Source organism: Argopecten irradians, chromosome 6 (assembly GCF_041381155.1).
Source record: "Argopecten irradians isolate NY chromosome 6, Ai_NY, whole genome shotgun sequence".
Classification (NCBI taxonomy): domain Eukaryota; kingdom Metazoa; phylum Mollusca; class Bivalvia; order Pectinida; family Pectinidae; genus Argopecten; species Argopecten irradians.
In genome coordinates this window covers 41,662,394-41,677,756 of record NC_091139.1, presented here as the reverse complement: position 1 = coordinate 41,677,756, position 15,363 = coordinate 41,662,394, and the positions used below count along the sequence as shown (strand labels likewise).

General features: G+C 35.6%; 1 protein-coding gene across 13 annotated transcripts in view; it reads left to right on the top strand.

Moving 5' to 3' along the window:
- Positions 1-15,363, top strand: part of LOC138325922 (polypyrimidine tract-binding protein 3-like) — a 111,409-nt gene that overhangs the window by 58,640 nt on the left and 37,406 nt on the right. Inside the window, exon 1 of one of the 13 annotated variants that reach the window (XM_069271946.1) lies at positions 3,048-3,068. The exons of 11 other annotated variants lie outside the window; for them this stretch is intronic. In XM_069271946.1, coding sequence (XP_069128047.1) covers positions 3,063-3,068 — 6 coding nt within the window. In that variant the 5' untranslated portion in view covers positions 3,048-3,062. Of the gene's footprint in view, positions 1-3,047; positions 3,069-13,667; positions 14,186-15,363 lie in introns of those variants that run through there. One more of the 13 variants, XM_069271945.1, reaches the window with a different exon arrangement.

The following is a 15,363-nucleotide window of genomic DNA, read 5'->3' as shown; positions in this document are numbered from 1 at the left end:
AAGTGAGTGTTGTGGGGGTTTGACCTTGGCCCTCTATCGTCCTGTACGACTATATCCTCAGTGTTCAGTATGCAGACAGGGAAATTGTCAAGGTTTCAGTAATATGACCGTGGTTTCCTTTTCTTTTTCTTACGGTATTCATGAATTCAAACTTATTTTTAAAGGCTTCTTATCTTGTACATTTACCTTTTGATAGTTTCTGTTGAAATATATAATTATGGTGGACTTGAGTTTCTGACATTGATCTGGTTCATGTTACGTTAAAATTCGGCAGGTGATCTATTTCTGTTGCCTTGAAGTATTTTATAATTACTGAGGTATTCGTGTGTCCACATGAATAACTAATCAGGATTCCTAATTGGTGTGGTTAGGTAGACCTGTTTCGTAATTAGAGTTTTAAAGGAAACAGTATTGTAAAGACCAGAACCAGTACGGACCAATTATAGACATTCGGCAATTTATTCTGAAAAAACTTTTTAATGCAAAACTTTGTTTGATGAACATGTATTTGTATCTATAAACTTGCTATACTTGTTACAGTTCTATAGAATCTGATAAGGATATGTTTTGTTGGCTAACGGATGGAACAATATACCTACAGGCCGATGTCTCACCTCAAGTTTGTTATGATAAAGGCTATAGGAGAACAATAGTGGACATTGAAGACTAGTGAAAGGTGAAAAACGGACAATACATAGTGATGACCTAAGGCATTAACTCAGGCCTTTGTTAGCCTGTTAAGAATTGCCATTAGTGGAAGTGTAATTAAAACCCATTTCTATAAGTGTGTAGACTTTGAAAGCACTCGGCTAGGTAAACATTGGACCGATTCATTGTTATAGGACTGCTATATGTATTCTTCCATTTTATTGTCATGGTTACCAATTCCTGATCTCCTTTGTAAGTACAAAGTCGAACAGGAAATATTTACTTTTGTGGGCTGTTGGGTATGATTTGCGAGCTTTAGTCTGGCTAATGTTGACCGACACTTTTGTGTAATGTTGTCCCTATGACTTTTCCCTATATCATTGTGGTGTCAGAGTTTATTTGAATCTACTCATTTGTCCAAACTCTCAGTCTTATACAGCTTATTCAACAGGTTTAATCTTGTGGGTACAGCTATATCCACACTTGTTGGTTGAACTTTATAGATATTCTTAATCTTGTAACGACACATCAATTAGAACATTTATCTCACTTGATACTGTGTTAAATAGTATGTAATTGGTTATGGTTTGAATGGCAGTTGGTTCTCGTTCGTGCTACACATGTGGCGTTATTATGGTATTTATATCATTGTAAGAAATTCATGAGCCTTTCTGTTTACGGTCAGATGAACAGCGATCATATCTCGTTTGATGGTAGTTAAAAGTGCCAGTGCTTTTGTCAGTGTAATTGAACTAGCGTCTAGTCAGAATTTGGATTGTTAGTGTTGAGATGTCATTTTGGTCATAAAAAGCCCGGATCTATCACGGAAATTGATCTCACTGATTGACCTTCATGGCTTGAAAGTGATTTCGTAATTATCACAACACAACTCGACAGGACGATTTGGTACCTTGTAGAAGTGAGCCAATCAGAGACAGCCGTTGTGATACTGATGAATCGAAGCTTTGATTAGACTACTACCACTAATCACTGTGATGATTAGGTAACACACATTCTGGCAACCACAAACTCTACTTAGACGTTTCATAGATTTACAAAATGAGCGATATAACTTATTCCCCATATAAAGCCTAGTAAGAGAAGATGAGTTTTGATATTGGTTTAAAGCCTTCTCCCCAGACTCTAATGCAGCTACTACAGTCCATTAAGAACATGGTGCAAATGGTCCCATGTGTGTATTCAGTTTCATATTTTATAGCATAAATCCAATTGTTTCTTCTTCTCTGGCAGGCAAAAAAAAAAATTGTGCGTTCTGAATTAAGTAGCATACAATTTAGTGGCTGAAAATGATTTGAAATTTTACATTTGTGGATAACAAAAATATCTCATATTGATTGTATCCAAGACACGTGTGATTTTCTAAGCATACAGGTGGAACATGTATGGTCCGATATAACCTTCATTGTCATCAGCAAATCAGTAAAAATTTGCATTTGATTGAAAATTCTGGCCAATTGCTGTTGAGGGAATTTGACTATTGATTGATAATTCTTATTCAACTGAGAACTTATAACGTAACATAAACTTTAACAATCTTCATGGTTAAAACAACAAAATGATGAGCATACCTCATAAACATTGATGGAGAGCGAGAGTAAATCTAAATCTGGGTTAGATTATACTTATATAGGATTAGAGCAGTGTATAGCCAAAAAACAATATGTCATGTACATTATGATTACTTTCTGTAAAATGGGAAGGGGGGAGGGGGGACATGTAACTATTGATATCCTAAGATAGTCCTCAGAATGACCCGTCTCTAAGTAATTGTTTATATCTTATCTGGTATTTTTATTGTCCTTGTTACATAATATTTCACTTGTTTTATTGAACAAGAGATTTGTACTTTTGGTGTTGGTTGGCTTTACAATGACTGTTCAGTTGACTGAGTTGATCTTAATTTACGAGTATATTTCTACCTTCCCATGGAAAGTGATACCCAGGCAGTTAGGCACCTTCAAACGTACAAATCTCACAAGTATTTAACACCCTTACACTGCTGTTCATACATGAATGTCCATTGTAAAGTTGCAAAACAAAATTGACTTAAATTGGAGATTGATTTTTTGCCATAGATTTTTATATCAGAGTTTATCGCACGTTCAAAGAAAGATTTAGAACTGATATATGGCGTGTCAGGCGGAGGGATCAAGGGCCATTGTCTATCTCCGGGTAAGGATAGACGGGTACGGGGTGCGAAGCAATAACCTGATCTGTTATAGCCAGTGACATACCCACATTGAGTAGGAGAGAGTCCCCATACAATCAATACTGATAAGGGTCTAAATCCCACAGAAATATTGATTCTCCTAAACTTCAAAATACAGGTAGACAAGACACCAGCAAGGCCCGTCTCCAGTCGTATCCAACATATTAGAATTGATGATTTCAACATGAAGGTAAAAGGTCTTCATCGATTTACTGGGAGGGAGTTTTTAGGGAAGGGTGAGGAACGAGTTATCACAGCTAAAGTAATGAACTCCTTGAGGAGTGAATTGTGGAAAAATAAGAGATAAGCTATTTCAGAGTTTAGTGTGATCACAGGAAAAACATTAAAAAGAGTTCTCATTCTAAGTTCTGAGAAAATCTGTAAACATTTCTGTTCACTATTTCGTTAGTTTGTTCAATATTATAGTCTTTGGGAAGATTATAAGAAGGAATAATAGATGCTATCAGTAACAAACAAATTCAACTCTGGGTAAATAAAAGTTGTGATTTGAAGTGGTTTGTATGTGTGTATATAATCTGCTTGTTGTCGTGTGTTAGGAATAACGGGGAGAGGAAGGAAATCGCAGCAAGTGTTGAGGACTGATAAATTCAGGAAATGTGTCATAGCATTATTATCATACCCATCCATGGCCGGACACACAGGGCATAGATATGCCTTGTACAGTCCTTCTAAGGGAGAGTTTTTCCTGGGAATATATATTGTTTGGTTAGAGGGTCAATAAATATATACAGACGCATACTGATACTTAACTGATGTAGGATAGCTGATCAAAACTGTTAAACGGAGAGGAAATGTGAAGAGTTGATAGTGACAGAACGTAGATAGAAAGGTCATCATGGGATAATTACGCATAGCAGGCATAACTACAGTAGTGTAACTTATTGATACTCTTTAGTGTCAAAAAGGAGGGCGGTCAGATTAACATTTATACTGCTATAAGTTAGTGAACTTGATATTTTAGGAAAGCATTCAAGACTAATAAATGAGGGCTACTGGAAGGAAATCAGGCTAAAACTACAAAATTAACTTTCACAGATTATCAGTTAGCTTGTGAAATTTGAAAAAAAAAATATGATTAGGATAGCATTCAAGGTGACAAAGCAATATAGAAAAGAACAAGCACCTGCCTTCTATATATAGATAGTCCTTCCAGGTTTTGTCAAGGATGCTTAAAGAGGCAAAATTTTAAAAACTCAGATGAGAAACAGGGAAATGAAATATGGGATTATTTACCTGAATCTTGATACCAACTTTTCCTCATCTCATGTCACAAGTATTCACATGAGATAAAAGCTACTCTGATGGCACAAGATACCCTTAATTCTTACTATAATGTGTGATACATGATCCTAACATAAAAATAGAAGTAACTCCCTATACCGGTTTTGACAATAGTAAACAACGCTTGTGAACTATACAATGTATGGATTTTAGGATCCGCGTATTTCGTAATATGCAAAAGTTAGTTCTTATTCTTATATACATTTCATGTTGAGACCTAAACAGGATATAGCCTGTACATGTAACCTTGAATTTATGTTGTGGTCTGGCTCTCCTCAGCTGTGAGAATTGTTTATTAAAATCTTATAAAATTTGGTAGATATATATCTGTAATATAGTATAATTATGATCATAAGATTGTTATACTTGTAGATCAGTGGTTTTAATGGGTTATTGGAGATTAGCAAGTTACCTATTTGTAGCAGTAGTGGGTTATTGGAGATTAACAAGTTACCTATTTGTAGTAGTAGTGGGTTATTGTAGATTAGCAAGTTACCCATGATTAGCAAGTTACCAATCTGTGGTAATAGTGGGTTATTGGAGATTAGCAAGTTACCCATGATTAGCAAGTTACCAATCTGGTAATAGTGGGTTATTGGAGATTAGCAAGCTACCTATCTGTCTTCTGTTTCAATCATGGGTTATTATAGATTTGTGGTAACCAATCTTTTGTGGTAATGGGTTATTGGAGATTTGTGGTAACCAATCTTTTGTGGTAATGGGTTATTGGAGATTTGTAGTTGCCCATCTGTCGTTGTAATAGGTTGTGGTTATGGTTGACCTTACCAGTTACCCAGGTGTCTTAGTACTTGATAGATTATTATAGATCCTCCAGCTACTTGGATGTTTCTTCATCTTAGCCATATATATTGATATTTTATATAGCTATCTGGGAGATTCCATAAGATGTACTTCCTGTCACGGGTATTAGACCTGCATGTACCTACCTGATTCATGCCGTCCTTCATTTACAAGTCTAACAATAGACTTGACATGTCTAGTAAGACGTTTTCTTGACATTGTTCATGTGTCTAGTGAAGGCTGTTATAACATTGTTCACATGTCTACTGAGAGGCTCTCTTATGACTTTGTTAACATGTCTAGTAGGAGAATGTGTTATGACTTTGCTCATATGTCTTAGTGACTGTCTAATGAGAGGCTGTCTTAATAATGACTTTGTGCACATATCTAGTCAGTGGCTGTCTTATCTGTTGTTCTCGTGTCTAGTGGAAGGCTGTCATTTTATATGCATCCTTATTTCTAACAAGCATGCTGCCTACCTGCTTGTAGTTTTAAAACACCTCAAATATCCTCTTTTAAATTTTACTGTTGGCTTTTGAATTTCTTATCTATTTTGTACTTAAATGTCTGTATTTATTTACCAAATATGTGTATATTCAAAGGCATTTTTTCCCTCTTTTCTTTCAGGTATTTTGATATTTTGTTAAAGTTTCTCTATCAATATTGATAATACACAAAAATTTTGCATGACAAAACTTTGTGATTCCTAAAGAAATACACTTGAACAGTTTTAGATGTTGTCTGTTTTGGTCGTAGTGAATTTTCATGAATGTCCAGTCATCACGTCTTTTAAAGTCAAGATAACTTATGGAATGAAACATGATTACAATTTTTTTCTTTTGTTCTTTTTACATAAAAGTTTCATTTTAAAAGTCTAAACAGCTTCATGGAGGAAACATAATTTGGGGATTAAAAACGTGTTTTAAAAATTTACATTTGTAATCATTGCTGTGTTTGCCTGTAAGCTGAACACATCAATATTTCATACCATCCAGTCCAGTTGTCAGACTGGTGGTCAGTCCAGTCCACTATATTGGCCAGAGCTGTACTGGACATTTATCTGATCACAAACAAACATCTGTGGTCATTGGACACTGGACATGTTCCAACGATAATGGCCCAGACCAATTATGTCCTGTAGGCCATAAATACTGCTGATTAAAGGTGATAGCCGTTAATGAAAGCTGAATCAATGGGTGTCCAGTAATATCTAATAGTTTCCTGTTACAAATCCAATACTTGGCAGTTTCGAATGACCTGATGATGTAACCTCTCTAATACAGTACATAAATGTAATGCAGGCAGATATTTCATGTTTTTCATAAACATTGAACCCAAGATGTCATAAGACTGTTCAATAACTAATGTTTTGAAATAATGAATTTCAATTGTAATTAATTCAGCATGCTACACAGTTCATTGATTATTGAATTTTGAATACAAGAACAGTCGTACCCTAAATAGTGTAGCAGCTGCCATATGTAGAGTGACTGTGAGGATTTCTCATTATACATCTTTTGATGTCCAGTCGACTGAATTTTATTGAATCAGTCAAATGAGAAAGGAATGAAATATGATACAACCAAACATGAAGTATTATCTCTGCATTGTACAGACTGTTTTACCAGGATTAAAAACTTAAACATGTTGCCGAGTCCATTATTCTCCATATTGATTAGTATAAGGTATAACTGTGTAAATAGACCATGGGCAATTAGAAAAAAAAAAAAGCATACACAATTACAGGTATTGATCGTACCTGTGGCAGGTGTGAGAGAACCTGATGGCAGGGAGTCGCCATGGTCCCCCCTCCTACTACACAGCTGACTCTTCTACATACCTTATGGATCATTTATTATCTACAAAATGATGATAGTAGATTGATGTGGGGGAGAGAAAACCATCCAACAACTAAATGATAAATCAGCTGGTATAAATATGTTAGTGAACCTCTGCTATATTCTAGTCAGACAATGACTTCTGTTAGTTGTCAGGTCTTCAAAAATTCAGTCAGCTTTCCAATATCCTGGTTCCTGAAAGTAAAAATACTTATCGTAATCTGTTAATCTTAGTTGGGCTTGTAGGGGAGACAGTAAAGCAGAGAATCAGATCAATATATTGTCAAGATAGAAATGTCAAAAACAATGCATGAAAAATTGAAGAGTTGCCAATTGACAAGTTCCCTCATGTCCTATACCGGAAGATTTTTTTTCCCTAAAATTATTTGTCTACAGGATTAAACACTATTTCAAATCTCTGGAAAATGATGAGGTTCTCTGATCTTGTAGGGATTTATCTGGGTACTGATAACAAATGTTGAATATTCTTTATTAACACCTGTCTAACTGCTTCTACTAAAGCACATAATATGTTAGTTATTTTACTAATATTTTAATTTTAGTGTTGACTGAATTTGCATTATTTCATCTTTGTTGCTTGTACAAATTAAGTCAACATGGTCAGAGATGAAACTGTCCCCAGTCAACAGGGGTATGGAACAAAACTTCAGCATCTAGGTCCCATTGATTTTGCCAAAGCTTTGTTTGTTGATAAAGAATAACCTTCTTGCCTAACAGCCTTTCACCAAGCTGGCCATGGTTTGATCCCCATTTAGACACTACTATATGAGGTTATCTACTAGGCGAAATGGGTTTTCCCCCTAAGTACTCCGGTTTCCATCCAAAGGACCATTCTGATTTATGAAACTTTCAGTAACATGTTTGGTAATAATCTCAAATTAAAAGTTTATTTCTTTAAATGATATATCTGTGTATATGAGCCTTTAGGCTTAAAGTAATAAAGCCTTGAACTAGATACAATTATAAGATAATGATGGTGGTTAAATACATTTTATTATTCTGGTACTAATCAAACCTAGTCAGACTCATCATACATTTCAAGTCAATTGTTTCTCTAAAGTATTTCTACTGGTTGTTAGATATTTGTGGAATACCTTTACAGTTACCAGATTTTTATGCGGGCTGCTATATGTCCTATTTTAATTTCCTCATAATTACAATGGCAGATTAAACTTTATTTTTATCCATTCATTAGGTTCTCTATCAACATCATAACTGTAAATCTACAAGTTTGTTGTCTTAGTTTCTAAGAACATGTCTCTTAGGCAGCAGTTAAGGTAAAATTGAAATCTTTATTCAGACAAAATGATGTATAGATATATCAACTATCATGATCGCCTTGAGTATTTCACCACAGATTGAGTGTCGGTGAGGTTATGTGACTTAGTAGTTCTACCTGTGCTCCTCTGGTACAATGCGAGTCGCTGATGTCTTCAGAACAGACAAGGAGGGGTATAGATGACACATGGACATGTTCCTATTCACTAGATCAGGTATAGGACTATCCCTTAAGGTCTCATTTAAAACCTTGTAACCTAAAACTGGAGAAATGATTTATTGAGCGTCCCACATTTCATTACTTAGTCAAACAAGTGTTTATACTTTTCTGTAGAATAGTGAGCTGTGTAAACTATTCAAATCAAGTTTTAGCAAGAGAGTAAAACCCATCGGCTTTCAAATGAAAACGTTCCAATGTTTGCGTATCTAAAATTGTCGTCCATTCATCAGGATATGACATGTTCAGTGATCGGACAGGTATATAGGCCATCATAAAGTGCCCAACACACACTCCCAAATATTGATTTAGTAGAAAACAAACCCACACTAACGTGGCCAGTCAATTCGGCAAAATCAAACTGGTGACATCAAACATTCTACTAAACATTAGCTGTTGCTATGGAAGCCTTTTATAGATTTTTTGTCGTGATCAGGGTTAAGCTAGCGTTTCAATTCAAACTGTCAGGTAGTCTTTCGCGACCAAACAAATGTTCATATGCAAATCAGTTCACTGCTTTACATCAGCGCTCATCGATAATTGGGTTCAGACAAGACACTAGGTATAGGTGATTCCATAGTTGTGTCAACAACCAGACTGAAATTCAGGGTACATTTTGATAATAACGCCTACTCATTTTATTGTGTCGTGCACATGTTGCCATTGCAATAGACTACCAATTTATTTTCAAACAATTGTCCTCTGGACAGAGAAAATGTACAATTGAAACAATACAAATGTCTCCTATTTTACAAATTTCGGCGTCTTGGGCATCCTTAGGCAAGAGAAAACAGTCACCAGTTATATAAAAGCCATCTTTATTACTCTGATTTTACTTGTACACGTCATCATTGTAATTGAAAACTAATTTATCATTTCCAATCATACCCACAGAATTGGCCTTCCAATAAAGGTTTGATGCAGACACCATCATGACACATCGTAATATGTTCAAGTTCCAGAAATTAATAGATATATCTATATGTTTGAAGACCTGCCTGATGACTGATTGACTAGATAGCCAGGCTATATAGCCAGGTGTGTAAGCTGGTCCAGAGGATTTATATGTTGTCCTGTGGGATGTGTTCTGTGATAATCAGTCTGGTGTCGGCTGTAACATATCGAAGATTTTATCGTTTTCATCACCAAAGTTACAGCCGGCCATAATCAACAAAGCACATTATTTCTCTGTGGCCTCAGTATTATCATATATTCCATGATTAACTATATTAAGTAATACATGTATAATATTTTCTATTGAAATTTACACTGAATATTGCTCCTAAACAAACAAGAAAGAAGACAATAATTGACAAAGAAGTTTTATCTATAAACAAAAAAATTTGCTTCAGCAGAGTTCTGAAAAAATAATGTACCTTAAAAGCACCTGTTAAATTTTCAGGTAGAATCCAAGTTATTATGATATATGGTACTTAAGACTCCCTCTAATTTGACCTTATACTCAGCTGACGTAGGAGACATTAGGGGAAGGACCAAAAGCAGCTGTTTAGATACAATTTAATTACCCTGCCTTTGTCTCATATCCTAATCTAATCAGCCTCAGGCCTACTGGTCAAATTTAAATACAGCCAGCAAAATTAATATCATCAAGTATATATAATGGCGATTCCCAAAAATTGCTTTGTGCCTTGGAGGTCTGCTGTGCATTATATCTATTTGGTGGTTAGTTTGATTGTGGAATTACAAAATTTCGCAGTAAGCTGCAATTGCTGGTGCTATTGTTAAATTTGTCTTACTCACTCTCCTCTCACAAAAATCAATCGAGACTTAATGTTATAAGCACCCCTATGATTTGTTAGATATTGAATTGAGATTGGATTTGGCACCCTAGTGTATATATGGTAATCCCCTTAAATACAGGCATCAATATTTCATTGGAACCGTTACACCGCCTTCACCTACTGCGGGCTATTGAGAGAGATGTAGGTGTGACTCCATGCAGTTTTACGAGCTCGATGATAATTGATACATTGATCTTGACATGGTAGCTTGAGGAGGAAGAGATTTTTTTCACAAATTACTTGAAGTTTTTCCAAAATTTTCACTTACTAATACAAACTACTAGTAAAGTGAAAGTACTCTCTTTTTGTTTGCTTAAAGATTGTTTTTTCCAATATTTTCATTTACTGATACAAACAACTAGTAAAGTGAAAGTACCATCTGGCAGTGTTTTACAACTGATCCAACAAGATAACATACAAGATAAGCCCTTACACCGGTTACTGGCATACTACATCGGCTTGTCATAGAGCTAAAACGCGACAAAAATCAATAAAGCATGTTATCAATACGATGCTAATAAACTCAAGATAATAAGAACAGGTAGAATATCGGTTTCACTGTAAACAGGTATTCAGTTTCACGACAAGACTACACCTTTACCCAGCTGTTGGCTCATCCTGCTTTATCGGCATTGAGTTCTCTGTTGTTTTTATACAAAATTGGAATAAATTTATATTAAAATGATTGCAGAGATATATCCACGGACAATATAGATACAAATAACCACAATAATTTATATTCATACACCAAAGCAATGATAACACATAAATACACAATCATTACCAAACATCAAATATAAGTAAAATTTAATTTTCTAAAATATAAAGTTCTTGCGAATTGTAATATGTTGCTTTGTTTTGATTTTTGGATTAAAATCGTTCTGCTTGACGAGGGGGAATGTTCATTTAAAATTTGATCGTTTAAAAACTGCAACAACAAAAAAAGAAGAAGAAAAGGAAGAACTACAAAAAGTCACCAACAAAGGGAATTAGATTGAGCAATGTTGCAGTATTTATTGGGTGCCTAGTAATTTTTTTACATGAATGTTTGCTATTTACATGAGGTTTGTACAATATCAACAAATTTGATTTAAGGGGGATAACTCCGACAGTCTTCAGAATGAGTTGCCAACCCAACCAGATTATTTCCTTTTTATCGTATTTCTGCAGGAAACCTGAAATAACAATAGAAATGTCTGTGAATCAAATCTGTTGCCTGGTAATGATTTAAAACAGGATTTAGAATTAAATCTATTCATATTGTTTTGGAGGGAAATGAAAAATGTTGTAATGTGATCTAAGGGAATAGTTATATAGCTGTAGATATTACTTGTGGATACAAGTAACTGTGGAGTGATTGGGCTATAATAGTCCTGTCTGGCTCATACAAACGTTATAAAATCATAATGTCTACTACTCAGCCAAGTACACTTGCCAATATCAGGCTAGTTATACACATATTCTCTAAGAGTTGGAGTCAAGATTAAATTTTTAAGATTTGCAAAACAGATGATAAAAGATAAATATAATTTGACCTTGAAAAAGATGATGATGATATAAAAATGATGTTTTTATGTTGTTATCTGCTGATGATCATGTGATAGGTGCATCGCTGCTTGGTCCTGTGCGGAGACCGTTTTATTCACAGATTGCTCAGGATTCTTGTGTGTTTTTCACATGCATCCAGAGCTTGTCAACTTGGTTCTGATAGCTATCGGTCCCAGGGGTGCTGGCTCTGAATCATATTTCATGCTAGTCTTTTGCATTGATGGTGAGATATGAATGATCAGTACCAGTACTGCCAGAGAACAGCTTCCCCATCTATGATTTTTATTAAGGTTTGTTTATTCAAAGTAGAAAGTGTATGGTCATGGTGTTTGGTAAAGAGGATTTTGGTGGGGAATATTGTTTATATAAGTGTTCCACACATACACAGCTACTAGCCCGCCAACCAAATCAGACCCTGATCAATATGTAAATCTGTGGCTTTAAGGGTCAGTCTGCTATCTAAGTGTGTAGGAGAGAAGGGAGGAATAGTTGTCTAATGCCTGTGCATGTTTCTATAATGATTGGGGCTATGTCCCTGACATTCCAGTATTTGTTCACCAGATGGGGCCTGTAGACATCCAGTAGATGTAGATTTAACGTTGTCCTGGATGTTAAAGTTATAAACATAGTCATTCTCGTAAGGAAAACCTCAAGTGCTATGCTTTTATTTCCAACTTAAAACATGATTATTGTACCAAACTGAAGTGGTAGTAATTTTGGAGCTTTCTTTCACATGACAATAATTGCATTCAAACTTTCTGCATTTAAAAACATGAAAAACCCTTTTGAACAGTTGACACCTGAGGTACAATCTCTATTGAAAACCTACAACAATGGAAAATTTATTGAATACTCACAACAATCGAAAATTTATTTTAATAGACTATCTTTATATACACATAGGCTTAGTTGTATTTTGCTTAGTTGTATTTTGGATGTAATCAACAATTTGTCAACTGAAAGTTTTTCTAAAATTTATTTCACATTTTTATTTCATATTTCATCTCACAAATCTTTAAATTTCATAGAATGTCATCAAATCTTTATCATGACAAAACGTTTCTTAACATTCATATTTTGCCTTGTTTAGTTTGCATATAAAATGTCCTGATATGTAAAGCATACCATAAGGTTGGGTTTCCAGCTATAAGATTTAGATATTATGATGAATTAGGCAAAAGCAATTATGTTGGTTTTTTTCCCTTTAGCGCCTGAACATGTCTGTGAAGTAGGCCGTGTTTTACCTGTGATAAACCTATAATTACTTATACACCTAGCCTACCTGGGGCAGCCAATTTTCACTCAGTAGGTTGTCTAAATGGATAAATGATATTTTATAATTAAAAGTATGTGTACTGCTTCAGTTAAGCTCTCAGGTGAAAAGATCAATAAGAATCAAACCTAAACAAGTTCGGTCCTGATCGGAGCAATTAAAGCCCATCACACCTCCAGCAGTCACTTTAGACTCGACTAATAATAGACTGGGTCATCTGATTGTGGTCAGTAGGAATGGAAGGGTCAAACTCTCTGCTGCTAAGACTAAAATGTCCTAGCCTGACCGTTAAGTAGTCATTAGCTACCTGCTGGGCTAGTCATACTTGATATGAAATTGTGAAATAAAAAGTTATCATTTCTGTCCTCTTTGTCCCCAAACTTTCCCGGATTGCAGAGGGGGTGGACCATTTACTGGTTTTATATACACATGTCGCAGTGTCATTGGTTACTGATTTAGTTGTCACCACGCATAATCAAGATTCAATAAGGGAAAAAAACTCCCGGACTCAATTGACAAAGCTATCCATGGGCTTCTCGACTCGTTTCTGGTTGACTGATTAGAAAGGGTTGTATAGAGCTTTCTCACTGAATACAGATATGAAGTGAATACAATTTTACTTTACTCCATACATTACATTTCACACATGCCACTATATATATGTAAAGAAGAGTGCACATTGAGAGAGAATGTCTGGCGTGTATAAATAGCTGCTTAATACCCCGAGGAAATAAGCTTTCGTAGCCATAGTTGTTTATACACAGTGACTGGGTGACAACAGCTACAGGACAGTCTCTCCCTAGTCCGGACTCTCTCTTTCCTTTGCTTGACACTCTACTGCTACTAACACTTTATTTCTTGGACTCAGTTTTCCAGTGTATATCTCTGTTAAGTGCAGTAGTTTCGTGGCGGTCATCTGGAAGAAAGTAATCTGCAGTAGTTTGGTGTTTGGCCCGAGACAATTGGGAGACTACTGCTGTCCGTACTACTGCTGCTGCTGCTGCTGACTGACTGGCCAGTGAAGAAGTCACTCCCTACAGCACTCTGTTACAGTGCAGTCGTGTGTGTACTCTCTCTCTGTTTGGATACCCAATCAAGCCGCTGATGTGCCACTGCTAATGTGGGCTGCTGTACTGTCTTGTTCTCTCCCCCTTAGCTAGCTCTCTGTGAACCACCGGTCACCTCATCACCTTCTCTTACTTTCCGCTCCATCTTCATATGGAAAATGTGAGTATTTTCATTTCCTAGCTTTTTAATTAGCACCGACTGGTTTCTTTGAGAACATTTCTGTACTACAAGCTTGGGAGTTTGTCCTGACAGTAGAAAGAGAATGCATTTTTATTTTCGGTTTGAATGTCTTATCTCTATGGTTGTAACTTACTGTTATCACTGAAGCTCGGTATTAATAGATGGGATATAGTCACACATTACTTGTAACCTAAATTCTCGAGAGAAGAAATATGTATTGGTATTAAAAGCTTTCAGATGTTGTGTTAGGGTAAGGATGTCTGCTTTATTGGGTAAATTAAAACTATGTTAGAGGCAAACTGTCACACATGCTAACTGGTGTCCTTGGTGATCCCCACATCCCGGCCAGATCCTCTGGAATTCCGGAGAAATCTCGGCTGTTCAATAGAACATTCTGAGAGCTGCTAGCCTGCTTCAATGAGATTTTATGGTTTAGGCAATTTTCTGTGTGATTGATTTCAATAAATCTTTCCTGATTTAGTCATCAATCCTATGCCGCTAGGAGAGAATTTTGTTATGAAATAGCTGCAACTGTAAGTGCAGGACTGGTATGTCGCAGTTGTAGAAGTATTTCCAAGGAACATTTTAGAATCTGTGTGGAGTTGATTGGAATCTGCCATCACTCATCCTTGCAGGGTATGAAGTGTTTTGGGATATTTGTATGGTAAGATCAATGACAATTATCAGCAGGAATACGAGTCAGTCATTGCATGCAGCATAGCAATGCCTTATAGGTCAACTATACTGTCATGGGTTCTGTTATTTCGCAATCTCACTTTGATTTTACTGCAATTATCGCCTCAAATTTTATAATTATCATCTCAACAAGTGTGAAATAATTTTCAATTGCTGTAGATATATTTATCTTAACACCTTAATTGAAAAAAAAATCTTTTATACATTATGTTTTATCAAGGACTTAGAGGGCTTTGGTCACAAAATCATTTAATGCAATTTTGATTGGATGGAATTATCAGAGGAAGTTTTACAGAAAGTGCCTAAGAACACACAAGCTATAATATTTTAGTGTATTCTTTAACATTTGAGGATATTGGGGTATTACATGATCCCTAGCGAAGTTAATGGCAGTATCTGTGGAGGTTTTCAGTATATTACAGTTAGCTCAGTGAAGTGTAGCAATATTAACTTGGTGTAGC